The sequence below is a fragment of the Thalassophryne amazonica genome, chromosome 2 (genome assembly GCF_902500255.1).
Source record: "Thalassophryne amazonica chromosome 2, fThaAma1.1, whole genome shotgun sequence".
In the NCBI taxonomy this organism is placed as follows: domain Eukaryota; kingdom Metazoa; phylum Chordata; class Actinopteri; order Batrachoidiformes; family Batrachoididae; genus Thalassophryne; species Thalassophryne amazonica.
In genome coordinates this window covers 38,194,686-38,207,333 of record NC_047104.1, presented here as the reverse complement: position 1 = coordinate 38,207,333, position 12,648 = coordinate 38,194,686, and the positions used below count along the sequence as shown (strand labels likewise).

Below are 12,648 nucleotides of genomic sequence, written 5' to 3'. Positions count from 1 at the left end.
TCGGCCTTGGCCTCCTCTTCGTGCACCCGGGACAATGCATCGAATCGTTGATTCTTGGTCCCGGGGCGGTAGGTGATCCGGAAGTCAAAGCGCGCGAAGAACAGGGACCAGCGGGCTTGCCTGGGGTTCAGCCGCTTGGCGGTCCGGATGTACTCCAGGTTCCGGTGGTCCGTAAAAACCGTGAAAGGCCCCGTAGCTCCCTCCAACAGGTGTCTCCACTCTTCTAGAGCCTCCTTCACCGCGAGGAGTTCTCGATTGCCCACGTCATAATTCCGTTCATCGGGGGTCAACCTGCGGGGATAGTAGGCACAAGGATGGAGAACCTTATCGGACTCCCCGCTCTGGGACAGCACGGCTCCTATTCCTGAGTCTGAGGCGTCCACCTCCACTACAAACTGGCGAGTAGGATCAGGCTGCACCAGAACTGGAGCAGATGAAAACCGGCGTTTCAACTCCCTAAACGCGGCTTCGCACCGGTTCGACCAGGTGAATGGGACTTTGGTGGAGGTCAGGGCGGTCAGGGGGCTAGCAACCTGACTGTAACCCTTAATGAACCTCCTGTAGAAGTTTGCGAAGCCGAGGAACTGTTGCAGCTTCCTACGGCTCTTTGGTTGGGGCCAATCCCTCACCGCCGCAACCTTGGCCGGATCCGGGGCGACGGAGTTGGAGGAGATGATAAACCCCAAGAAGGACAGAGAAGTGCGGTGAAACTCACACTTCTCGCCCTTCACAAACAACCGGTTTTCTAACAACCGCTGCAGGACCTGACGTACATGTCGGACATGGGTCTCAGGATCCGGGGAAAAGATGAGTATATCATCCAGATATACGAAGACAAACCGGTGCAGGAAGTCCCGCAAGACGTCATTAACCAAGGCTTGGAACGTCGCGGGGGCATTAGTGAGGCCGAACGGCATGACCAGGTACTCAAAATGACCTAACGGGGTGTTAAATGCCGTCTTCCATTCGTCTCCCTTCCGGATCCGAACTAGGTGGTACGCATTCCTAAGATCGAGTTTGGTGAATATTTTGGCTCCATGCAGGGGTGTGAACACCGAATCCAAGAGGGGCAATGGGTATCGATTGCGAACCGTGATCTCGTTCAATCCCCTGTAATCGATGCATGGACGAAGTCCGCCGTCTTTCTTGCCCACAAAAAAGAAACCAGCACCCATCGGGGAGGTGGAGTTCCGGATCAATCCGGCGGCCAAGGAGTCCCGGATGTAGGTCTCCATTGATTCGCGTTCCGGACGTGAGAGGTTGTACAGTCTACTGGACGGGTACTCAACGTCCGGAATCAAATCAATGGCACAATCGTACGGTCGGTGCGGTGGAAGGGTGAGCGCCAGATCTTTGCTGAAGACGTCAGCCAGATCATGGTACTCCCCTGGCACCGCCGTCAGATTGGGAGGGGTCTTAACCACCTCCTTAGCCGTGATTCCGGGGGGAACCGAGGATCCTAAACACTCCCGGTGGCAGGTTTCGCTCCACTGCACCACGACCCCAGACGGCCAATCGATCCGGGGATTGTGCTTCACCATCCAAGGAAAACCCAAAATCACTCGGGAGGTAGAAGGTGTCACGTAAAACACTATCTCCTCCCGGTGATTCCCAGACACAACCAGGGTCACAGGCTGGGTCCGGTGTGTGATTAGCGGGAGTAGAGTGCCATCTAGTGCCCGTACCTTCAAGGGCGAAGGCAGAGCCACTAGAGGGAGCCCTACTTCCTTTGCCCATCTGCTATCCAACAGATTCCCTTCGGACCCCGTGTCCACCAGTGCTGGGGCGTGAAGGGTTAAATCCCCACTCAGGATTAACACTGGGATTCGTGCTGATTTGCGGGGTCTTCCCGTGCACATGTTATGGCCCACCCTTAGCCCAGTTTCTAAGGACGGGCGTTGGTGTTTGACCGTTTGGGGCAGTCTTTTAACATGTGTTCACATGAGCCACAGTAAAAACATTCCCCGCGGGCCAGTCTCCTTTGTCTGATATCAGATCTCACTTTAGCCCTGCTCGTGTCCATAGCTTCGTCAGCAGGGGGAGCTGTTGCCACACGGAGCCCACTGGCAATGGAGCATGGGGACGACGTCACCCTTTCAGACCCGGAAGAGAGAGGGACGGCTTGTGCCCGGCCACGCCCCCCGGCCTGCTCCCGACGGTGTTCATTCAAGCGGTTGTCTAAGCGTATAACCAGAGTGACAAGCCCGTCGAAAGTCTGCGGTTCGTCCTTAGCCAGTAAATGCTCCTTCAGTACTGGAGACAGTCCGCTTATGAAGGCAGCGCGGAGCGCAACATCATTCCAACCCGACCTCGCAGCCACGATGCGGAAGTCAACAGCGTAATCAGCTGCGCTCCGACGCCCCTGTCTCAGTGACAGCAGCACGGTCGAGGCGGTCTCGCCTCTGTTGGGATGATCAAACACCTGTTTGAATTCCCGTATAAACCCAGCGTATGACGTCAGAAGCCATGACTGCTGTTCCCAGAGCGCTGTAGCCCAAGCACGTGCCTCACCTCGAAGCAGATTAATTACATAAGCCACCCGGGGTGGCGTCTGCTGCGTACATGACTGGACGCTGTGCAAAAACGAGCGAACACTGCATCAAGAAGTCTGCGCACGTTTCCACACAGCCTCCGTACGGTTCAGGAGGACTTATGTAAGCTTCAGGGGACGGTGGGGGGGGGGTAGTTGAACGGCCAGTGGAACATCTACATTAGGCCCCGGGCCAGCAGGAGGAGACACTGCAGCGACGCTCGACTCGCGTACTTCCACTCTGGCGGTGAGAGCCTCCATCCTCTGATTGAGGATTGCATTTTGCTCAGTTACCAGCTGTAACTGAGCAGTGAAAGCGGTAAGGATTTGCTGCAGATCACTTACCACGCCTCTGCTGACGCCTGCGCTCCTTGTTCTCCCATTGGCTGTTCAAGCTGTGGTTGACGCCCCTCGGGATCCATGACGAATGGCCGAGAAATCCTGTTGGGAAGGTGTCGTAACACGGACCCACAACAGGGGGCGCAAATGAACGGACAATGGATAAGAGAAGGAGTAACAATTTAATGTTGCACAAGAACACAACGTAATATAAACAAGAGTGCTGCCAATCATACACAAGAGGACTGCGGGCAGGCTTGAAGATAGGAGACCTCGGATGAACGAAGAGCCGGGGCCCACACCGCTTCTACCACCAACGGCCTGAAGAACATCGAAGCCGCCAAGCCCTGAGTCCCCAGGTGGTCTCTGTCCTCCGTTGTCGGCCCTGGTACTGCTGGCAGACAGAAACAGAAGGTGGTGAGTGTGAATCCTCACACCCAGCAACCTTGATTAATGATTCCTCTGGGAGGGAGAACCTCCACCTCCAATCATACACACGTGCAGCTCCTGTTTACCACTTATCGGTTTTGGGGTGTGAGGCGAAGTCGTCGCAGTCACACCAAGCGCCAAAAATCCCAGATAAGGAATACCAACAGGAAAAACAGCTGCAAAACAGATCAGATTATTATTCGCAATAATCACAGCAGAGAAGTTTACCTCTAATCGTAGGAGATTTCTCGGCGAGGAGGTGGAGTCGCCGTCCGGCCTTTATGGTGATGATGAGATGAATGAGTGACAGCTGGTGTTGAGGATGATTGACGGCTGTCACTCCCAGTGGTTCTGGCGCCCTCTTGTGCTTGAAGCCCGCACTCCAAGCAGGGCGCCATCTGGTGGTGGTGAGCCAGCAGTACCTCCTCTTCAGCGGCCCACACAACACTACTATTATTGTGAACACCCCCTTTTCTACTTTTTTTTTTTACTAATAGCCCAATTTCATAGCCTTAAGAGTGTGCATATCATGAATGCTTAGTCTTGTTGGATTTGTGAGAATCTACTGGTACCTTGTTTTCCATGTAACAATAAGAATATACTCAAAACCTGGATTAATCTTTTAGTCACATAGCACTACTATTATTCTGAACACTACTGTATTTTATTGAGTATCATAAGAAAATGGACAAAAACAATCCCCAAGAACAGACCAAAGGGGAAAAACCCCACACAGAAAACAAACAATCAATACAACATACGAGGTCTGTTAGAAAAGTATCTGACCTTTTTATTTTTTTCAAAAACCTGATGGATTTGAATCACATGTGCTTGCATGAGCCAACCTTGAACCTTCGTGCGCATGCGTGATTTTTTCATGCCTGTCGGTTGCGTCATTTGCTTGTAAGCAGCCTTTGTGTGAGGACATGTGCAGTGCGCTCAGCGGATTTTCATTTCAAGGAAATGGCGGAACGACTAGAGCAGCACGACCGGATCATTTCCAAAGTGAACGCTGTGGTGATGTGGGACCGTCGTGTGATTATCCGAAAATTGCGGAAGAGGTGGACATCAGCACTTTTTCGGTACATTCCACTGTGAAAGAAGATTTTGCCATGAAAAGAGTGGCGGCGAAATTCATCGGCACAAAGCTGATGGCGCAGCAACAGCGCCTCTGTGTTGAAGCCTCACAGGACATGTTGTGCCCAGCTCGTCAACCATTCGGAAGATTCAGACGGCTTTCGGTGGCTTTTCAGTTGTGTGACTATCTGAGAAATTGTGGACAAGCTGGACATGTCAGCTGGACATGTTTTTCTATATTCAAGTTATATGTCAGCTCCATAAACAGTAATGCAAAAAGGAGATGAAATATAATCAAAGTCACTAAACACATTCTTATATTTGTTCGGTTTTTATTTTTGAGGACCAACACACGTCTCTGACAGATGTGCTTGTCCTGGTCCAGATCTGTGGTTTCTTTGTCACTTCCTCACATACTGTAAACACAATTCAAACAGACATTTGGTCGGTTTAGTGGCACATTGGTTCGGTATCACTGAGGCAATCAGATCTCATCCAAAATCCCCAAAAGTCCAAAAAATAAGAAATAAAAAAATTCAGAAAAGTGCATTATGTTCCTATAAAATACATGTTCTTTATTCCTAGTAGAAGTGCAACATATATTTATGTCCATTATCAATCAATCAAATTGAACAGTGTGCTAAATAAAGTCATTCATTCATTCATTCATCAATCAATTTTGGAAAACTGTTTTAGAGAAATTTTTCAGAGTATTTACTTCTAAAACTGCATGTCTATTATCATGATTATTATTATTATGAAAAAGTGATATAGAAAAGGAAACAAGGAAAGAGGCCACACCTTTGTAGAGGCAGAGCCTGAAGTGAGACACGGCCGAAAGATAAAGATTTTCAGGATGCAGCTCTGTTGATGACTGGACGGATGTTTATGCGGAAAAAGAAATTAAAATACTTGAACTAAAGGAGCCGTTCTACTGTCAGGGTGATGTCACAGACGTGTCATAGCACCAGCGGGGACAGGAAGTCTTTGGATGCCTCACAGCTTCTTGGCCGGTTTCAGGAAGCGCTTTGACTTCTGTCTCGCCATTTTGTGCTGCTGCTGCGCCACCTGGGCATCCGATACGGCCGTGAACAGTTTCTGTGGGTAACCATGGTAACCAGGTGAGACAACACACATGCACTCATACAGCAAAGAAATGGAGCCAATCAAAGAGGGTCCCACTGTGTAGAAACGCCTCGTGAAAGAACTTCGAAAGGTCATGTTTGTGTTACCTGTGCAGCGCCGACGTCTCTGAGCTCGAGCTTCCTCACAGCATCTTGTCCATCTTTCTTTGGAAGTTTTAGCTTCTGTGTCTCCTGGACACAGGGAATAAAAATAATAACTATGACTGCAAGCAGTCATGGATGGGTCCTCACATCCACACAACACTGCATTCCCAGGCCACTGCATCCCCTTGCTACTGTGACCCTGTGCCACTGTGGCAGGTTCGCAGTAGGACTGAGCAGTGATTTTTGGATTGTTCAAGAGACCGAGTTGCAGGCAGACAGCTGTGCATTGAAACTGAGAACGAAAATGTCACTGAAATGAACAAATTGCCATTAAAGAGTTACTTCCAATTAAGGATCGCGGGGGACTAGAGCCTATCCCATTAGTCATCGAGCGTGAGGCGGTGTACACCCTGGACAGGACGCCGGTGTGTCACAGGGCCACAGAGAAACAATCAAACACATTCACACCTGCACACACACCTACAGACAATTTCAAGTTTCCAATCCACCTAACCTGCATATCTTTGTATGTGGGAGGAAGCCGGAACACCTGGATAGAACAGGGAGAACATGCAAACTCCACACAGAAAGGCCACAGGTGGGAATCGAACCCATGACCTTCCTGCTGTGAGGCAACAGTGCTAACCACTAAGCCACCGTGCAGCCCCAAGCAGCTGACGATGAGTGAGTGAGTGAGTGAGTGAGTTACTTCCAAATAAATAAATTTTCATTCATTCATTTGGTTGTTGTTTTCTGTTTGGAAATCACACCAAAATGACATGAAAATTCAAAATGCCTGAGTTGCTGTTTGGAGTAGACCAATGGTGCAATAGACTTTTTTGTACATCTGTGCAAGTCACACATATGTACCAATTTTCCTCTCCCTACTCCAAAAAAAAAAAACTTTCCAAGCTCCAAAAAAAACTTTCAACTGCCAACTTGGAAGCCAGACATCTGTAAGGTTTTGGGACTCCTGAGAACCACAAGAGGAACCACAATGAGAACTATGAGAACAGTTACAGTTGTGGCCAAATGTTTACATACCCTGGCAGAATTTTAGATTTTTTTTGTACATTTTTCAGAGAATAGGACTGATAACACAAAACCCTTTTTCACTCATGGTTAGTAGTTGTGTGAAGCCATTTATTGTCAAACAACTGTGTTTACTCTTTTTAAACTATAATGATGACAGAAACTACCAAAATGACCCTGATAAAACGTTTACATACCCTGGTGATTTTGGCCTGATAACATGCACACAAGTTGACACAAAGAAGTGTCAAAGGAAAGGTAATTGAACTGTATAAAACAGGAAAAGGACATAAAAAGATATCTAACTGACTGAGAATGCCAATCAGCAGTGCTTAAACTCTAATGAAGAAGTGGAAAATGAGGGATTCTGTTGGAACCAAACCATGGACAGTTAGACCAACAAAAATCTCAGCAACAACTGCCAGGAAAATTGTTTGGGATGCAAAGAAAATCCCACAAATAACTTTAGCTGAAATACAGGACTTGCTGAAAAAAGTGATGTGGCTGTTTCAAGATGCACAATAAGGAGGCACTTGAAGAAAAATGGGCTGCATGGTCGAGTCACCAGAAGAAAGCCATTACTACGCAAATGCCACAAAGTATCCCACTTACAATATGTCAAACAGCACAGTGAACAAAGCCATTTGAAGTGATGAGACCAGAATTTGACATGTGGTCACAAACATAAACATTACATTTGGAGAAGAGTCAACAGAATCTATGATGAAAGGTACACCATTCCTACTATGAAGCACAGAGGTGGATCACTGATGTTTTGGGGATGTGTGAGCTACAAAGGAACAGAAAGCATGGTCAAAATTGATGGCAAGATGAATGCAGCATGTTTCAGAAAATTTGCACTCATCAGGCCAGATGCTGTGCATGGGACGTACTTGGAAGTCCAACAAACACAAGGTCAAGCGGACCTGTCATTGGTTACAGCAGAATAAAGTGAAGGTTCTGGAGTGGGTATCTCAGTCTCCTGACCTCAATATCATTGAGAGATCTCAAACGTGCAGTTCATGCAAGGCAGCCCAGGAATTTGCTGGAACTAGAGGTTTTTTGCCAAGAAGAAAGGGCAGCTTTACCATCAGAGAACATAAAGAGCTTCGTTCACAAGGACCACAAAAGACTCCAAGTTGTCACTGATGTTCAAGTGGGCAATACACAGTATTAAGAACTGGGGTATGCAAACTTTTGATCAGGGTCATTTGGGTAGTTTCTGTTGTCATTATTTTAAAAGAGTAAACACAGTTGTTTGACAGTAAATAGTTTCACCCAACCATTAACCATGAATGAAAAAAGCTTTTGTGTTATCATTCATATTCTCTGAAAAACAGCTTAAAAAATACCCTTAAAAATTCTGTGAGGGTATCTAAACATTTGAGCACAACTGTATCTCTAAAAACTTGGAAACTGCTGTCAATCTTTCCCAAACAGTTATGAGCGTATATCAACAACTCATCCCAAAAGAACCCAGAGGAACATCTGAAGAACCTCAAACTTCAGGTGGAGCTCATGATTCATTTATGAGGTGCTCCTACTCTATGTAACTACACATCAATAGGTTACATTCATGTAACACAAAAGGAATAACTCTACCATATGTCAGGAAGACTTCTAGAGGAGTTACAACTAACAGAAAATCTGAATAATATTAAATTTAAGAAAATTCTCCTTTTGCATTACTTTTACTGATACACAATCATCCTGTCTGTTCCCAAGAACCCCCACCTCCCTCTTACTGGAGTGGAGACCTGCGTACCTCTTTTGTTTTTCCATTACCTTGCAGTAGAGCTTCAGTTCAGATCCGGTCAGGGCTGGAGGACGATAGAAGTTCTCATACAAACACTCCCACTCTTTGTTGAAGGTACTCACAAAGTCAAGCTCCTTAATGCAAAAAACTCTCCTACAACACACAAGTGTTGACAGTCAGTGACAGACTGGATGTTCCACTGTTTTTAGTGAGAGGCTGATGGGAAAATTATATTTTTTATCTTAACGGGCAGGAACAAATGGATTATTTAACTGCAGAGTCGCCTGGATTTAAACAGGTTGGAGTTTTTTTTTTTAATCTTCCATGAGAGACAGAAATTTCTGTTTTAATACAACGCTGTGCAAAATGTTTCAGTAATTTAATTTATTTAATTTATATTGTGCCAAATCACAACAAAATTTCCTCAAGGCGCTTCACACAAGTAAGGTCTAACCTTACCAACCCCCAGAGCAAGCACACAGGCGACAGTGGCAAGGAAAAACTTCCTATGAGGATTTGAGGAAAAAACCTCAAGCAGACCAGACACAAAGGGGTGACCCTCTGCTTGGGCCATGCCACTGACACAACTGACAATACGAATATGCAGGAAATTTTGGGAGTCCATGCTGGTGCACAGGACGGGAGACCTGCAGAAGAAGACTCCCACTCCCATCTCTGGATGGAGCCGCACCTCAAACAGAGAGAAAAAACAGAATCAGGTGGCAGAAGGACAACAAATACAGTATAATTGTCAGCATTAAGCAACAAAAAAAAAACAGAAGAAATACTAAGATGATCGCCGGCCACTAGCCCTAAGCTTCACTAAAGACCCAGACTTTAGATAAAATTGAGGCTGCGACCCGCTCTGTTTACTAATAAAATGAATTTAAAAGGGTAGGAAGCATAGTAACATACTATGTCAGTATGCTAGCCATACGGAAGGGAAAAGAAGGGCATCTTAATTGAAAGTCTCTACAGAATCTGATCGTTTTATTTTTGTTTTATCTGACTGTTTTATGTAGACAATTTACTTCTGTGAAATAAATTATCTGCGTGGTTAACACTGAAAACTGATCATACATCACTGATTTTTTTGCCGCAGATAAAAAAAAAAGCACCAGATAGAAAGATGGTTCTATTTCATTCCTCCTGACCACCAGAGGGCGGTCACCTGGATTATTGCATGCGCAGAGGTCAAGTCTTATACTAACAAAGTCATGCCAGTACGTGTGACCTGGGTGACATAAGCGACAGTATATGAGCGCACGTTACCCAGCATTCAGTTCTTCCATCTCTCGCATGAGAAGCAGAAGGTCAAACTTTTAGGGATCTCTTGCTGATCAGAGCCTTGGAACCTTCTGTGGTTGGAGCTGCACATACATGCCCTCCAGAGGCTGCAAGACCACGAGTACTTTACTGTGTTCTGCTTCCGCTTTGAGTGAGTAACCCCACTTGGTGCGGGTGTTTGGTTGAATTTGCCACAGCTCTCGGTGAGTAACTCTGTTTTGCTATGAGTGACCGATTGTGGCTTCACTTGTTTTATGCTACTGTGTGTGAGACGTGTTGCTCTCATTTTCCTACAAGTGTGCAATGCTAATGTGTGTGGGACATGCCAGGGCACGTCACGCTGTAGGACATGCCGCATTGTCTTGACCCTGTGATATGAATGTTAAGTCATCGGTCTGAGTTTATGCTCTTTTTCACAGCGCTGTTCGCGTCCACATGCCTGCTTCGCTTTGCTGCTGTGAAATTACATTGTTACCAGTTTGGATGCTGTTGTGATTGTTTTTTTTTCCACTCCCGGTTATTCTGCTCCAAATGTGCAGCTTGCTGGCGCTTTCTTGAAATTGACGCTGCTGCACTTGCAAATTGATGCTGCTGCACTTGGACATTGACGCTGCTACGAGTGGTTTTGCTCCTCTGCAGCTCTGTTCCACGTGCTGAGTTTGGATGCTGTGCTGCGAGTGTTTTTCCGCTCCCTGGTCACTTGCTCCAAACCTGCAGCTCGCTGGGGTCTTCTTTGAAATTACGCTGTAGTTGTGAGTGTTTCTCGCTCCTGCTCTACGGCTGTTGCTCCAGCTTGTTGATGTCTTCATTGAAATTATGAAAAGCTCCTACGCTACGGCTGTTACTCCACATGCTGAGTTTGGATGCTGTGCTGCGAATGTCTGCGCTCCTGTTGCACTGTTGTTCTAAATGCAATTTTGGAGTATTCTCTGACTTCCCTGCTGGTTGCGAGTGTGTTTTTGTGCCCTTTTCTGACAGCAGCTGTTTTCACAGGCTGCGCCACTGCTCTGTGAGTGCCTTTACAACGTAACTCACAGCTACTTTGCCATTTAGTGGCTTTCAATTGTAATGCCTAGGTGTGAGTTTGTGGGGCTGTGGGTGCTACCGCTCACTACTGTTCTTTACAATTAACACCTGGGTGCGAGTCTGGGAAGCTGTGAGTGCTCTTGCTCACTGCACCTCCAACTGGGTGTTTCTCTTACTGCTACACTCACATTCCCTAATGTCTATGTTGGTGCATGCGTGCGGTAGCTGTCTGGTACCTCTGAGCCCAGAAGATGGCCATACTTTATTCCCATCCTGTCTTGGACATGGACACTTGAAACAAGCACTCAGAGACAATGCTTGCTTCAACTGGGTTTCTATGCCATTGACTGACAGATTGGCTAGTGTGAAATCGTCTGGCCATTAGCGATCGGATATAGGTGAGACAGAGGCAGAGGCAAGATGACGTGGTCCACAATTTTAATTTTTTCTATATTTGTTTTTCTATATTTGAGTAGTCTCTTTCCCAGCAGCCAAAAAAAAAAAAAAACCAGAGTGATCTTCCAGGCACCTTTTTATCTGGTCTGGCTGATTGGGTTGAACCATTAGAATCTAAAAAGGTAAGAGCTGAAAAACTAACTCACAAAACCTGTTTGAAAAACCTCCATAACTTTAACTAAGCCAAACCCATTTAAAGCCCACCATTTCTGTACATAAACCCTAAAACCAAGCACCCCTGCTAACTAAAATCCATAAACCAATAAACCCCTTAACCTGCTCCCCCCCCTCACATTCTCCTGCCCTGGTCTGGCCTGGAACCTTTATCATGGGGACATGTTGCTGGTGGGACCTCTTTGCCACCTGGACACAAGACAGAAGGTAAGGGAGACAGATTACAACTATTCACTAAAACACCACAATACACATCAACACATACACCAAACACTAAAACAACCTAAAACATATTGCACAACATTTTTGCACTTCCCAATTACAAATGATTGGTGACCTAATGTCTCCCTCTCTCCTCCAGGGCCCACTGCCTCCAAATCTAAACAATGGATGAAAGAAAGACATTCAATAAAATTTATATTTCTTTAAAACCAATCATGTGCAAATTATTCAAATGTGCAAAAAGTTGTTAAAGTGCTGAGTGCAGTCCATTGTGCAAATGTGCATCAAAGTGCCCAGTGAACAGAGTAAATGTGTAAGTATGAAATCACTTAGTAACAAATTGTAACAGCTAGACTGTCCAGGCTTGAAGCAGAGATGTCCTCTGTGACACTGGCATCACACTCACGTAAGCGACTGCATGCTGAGCCCCTTACTCCTACGGCAAAGAAAGGTGCCCATGATTTGATCTTGTCTGACAAGGTTGACAACCTGGCCTCTGAATTTGCACAGATAAAGTCATTGCTTCTTTTTCTGCAGCCTTCTGAATCTTTTGCTGCTCCTCTCACAGAGCAGGTGACACCTTCCTGTGACTATAGTGAAGAGGGGCTGAGCTTCCCACTTCCAGCCATCATGATGATGATATAATGTCAATTGCATCATCTGATTCATTATTTGCGGGGACCCGCAAGGTTGGATTGGAGCTCAAGGACAGGGGGAGCGTTCCCCTGTCCTTCCACCATGAAATCCCACACTTTAGACGGTGATGCGCCTCAGGCATCTGAGTCTGGCCTGTTTGTTGCTACATGGGCCATTCAGTTGGCCTCATGACGGCTTGGTGTGGATACTTCTCCCATGGAGACTGCCTCTTCTAGTGCCTTTTTTAGGGATACTCAGAAGCCAGCGTTCAGTGTCCCACCCTCCTTGCCATATATTGAAGTGCTGCAGAGGTGCTACACTTCAATCCTTCACCCATATGCTACAAGATTGCAGGGCGCTGTGCGCAATGTCTGATACACTGCAGTATGGCTTAGACCATATCCCTTCAGTGGACAGCGTTGTTAGTAGCCTGATTGTAGCACCTGCTGATGCTG

At 46.5% G+C, this 12,648-nt stretch overlaps 1 protein-coding gene across 1 annotated transcript in view; it reads right to left on the bottom strand.

Annotated features, from left to right (window-relative positions):
• Nucleotides 1-4,694: 4,694 nt before the first annotated feature.
• LOC117503539 (vacuolar protein sorting-associated protein 13C-like) overlaps nt 4,695-12,648 on the bottom strand; it is a 305,374-nt gene continuing 297,420 nt past the window's right edge. The window contains 3 exon segments of the mRNA XM_034162801.1: nt 4,695-5,473; nt 5,608-5,691; nt 8,422-8,545. Coding sequence (XP_034018692.1) covers nt 5,372-5,473; nt 5,608-5,691; nt 8,422-8,545 — 310 coding nt within the window. The 3' untranslated portion in view covers nt 4,695-5,371.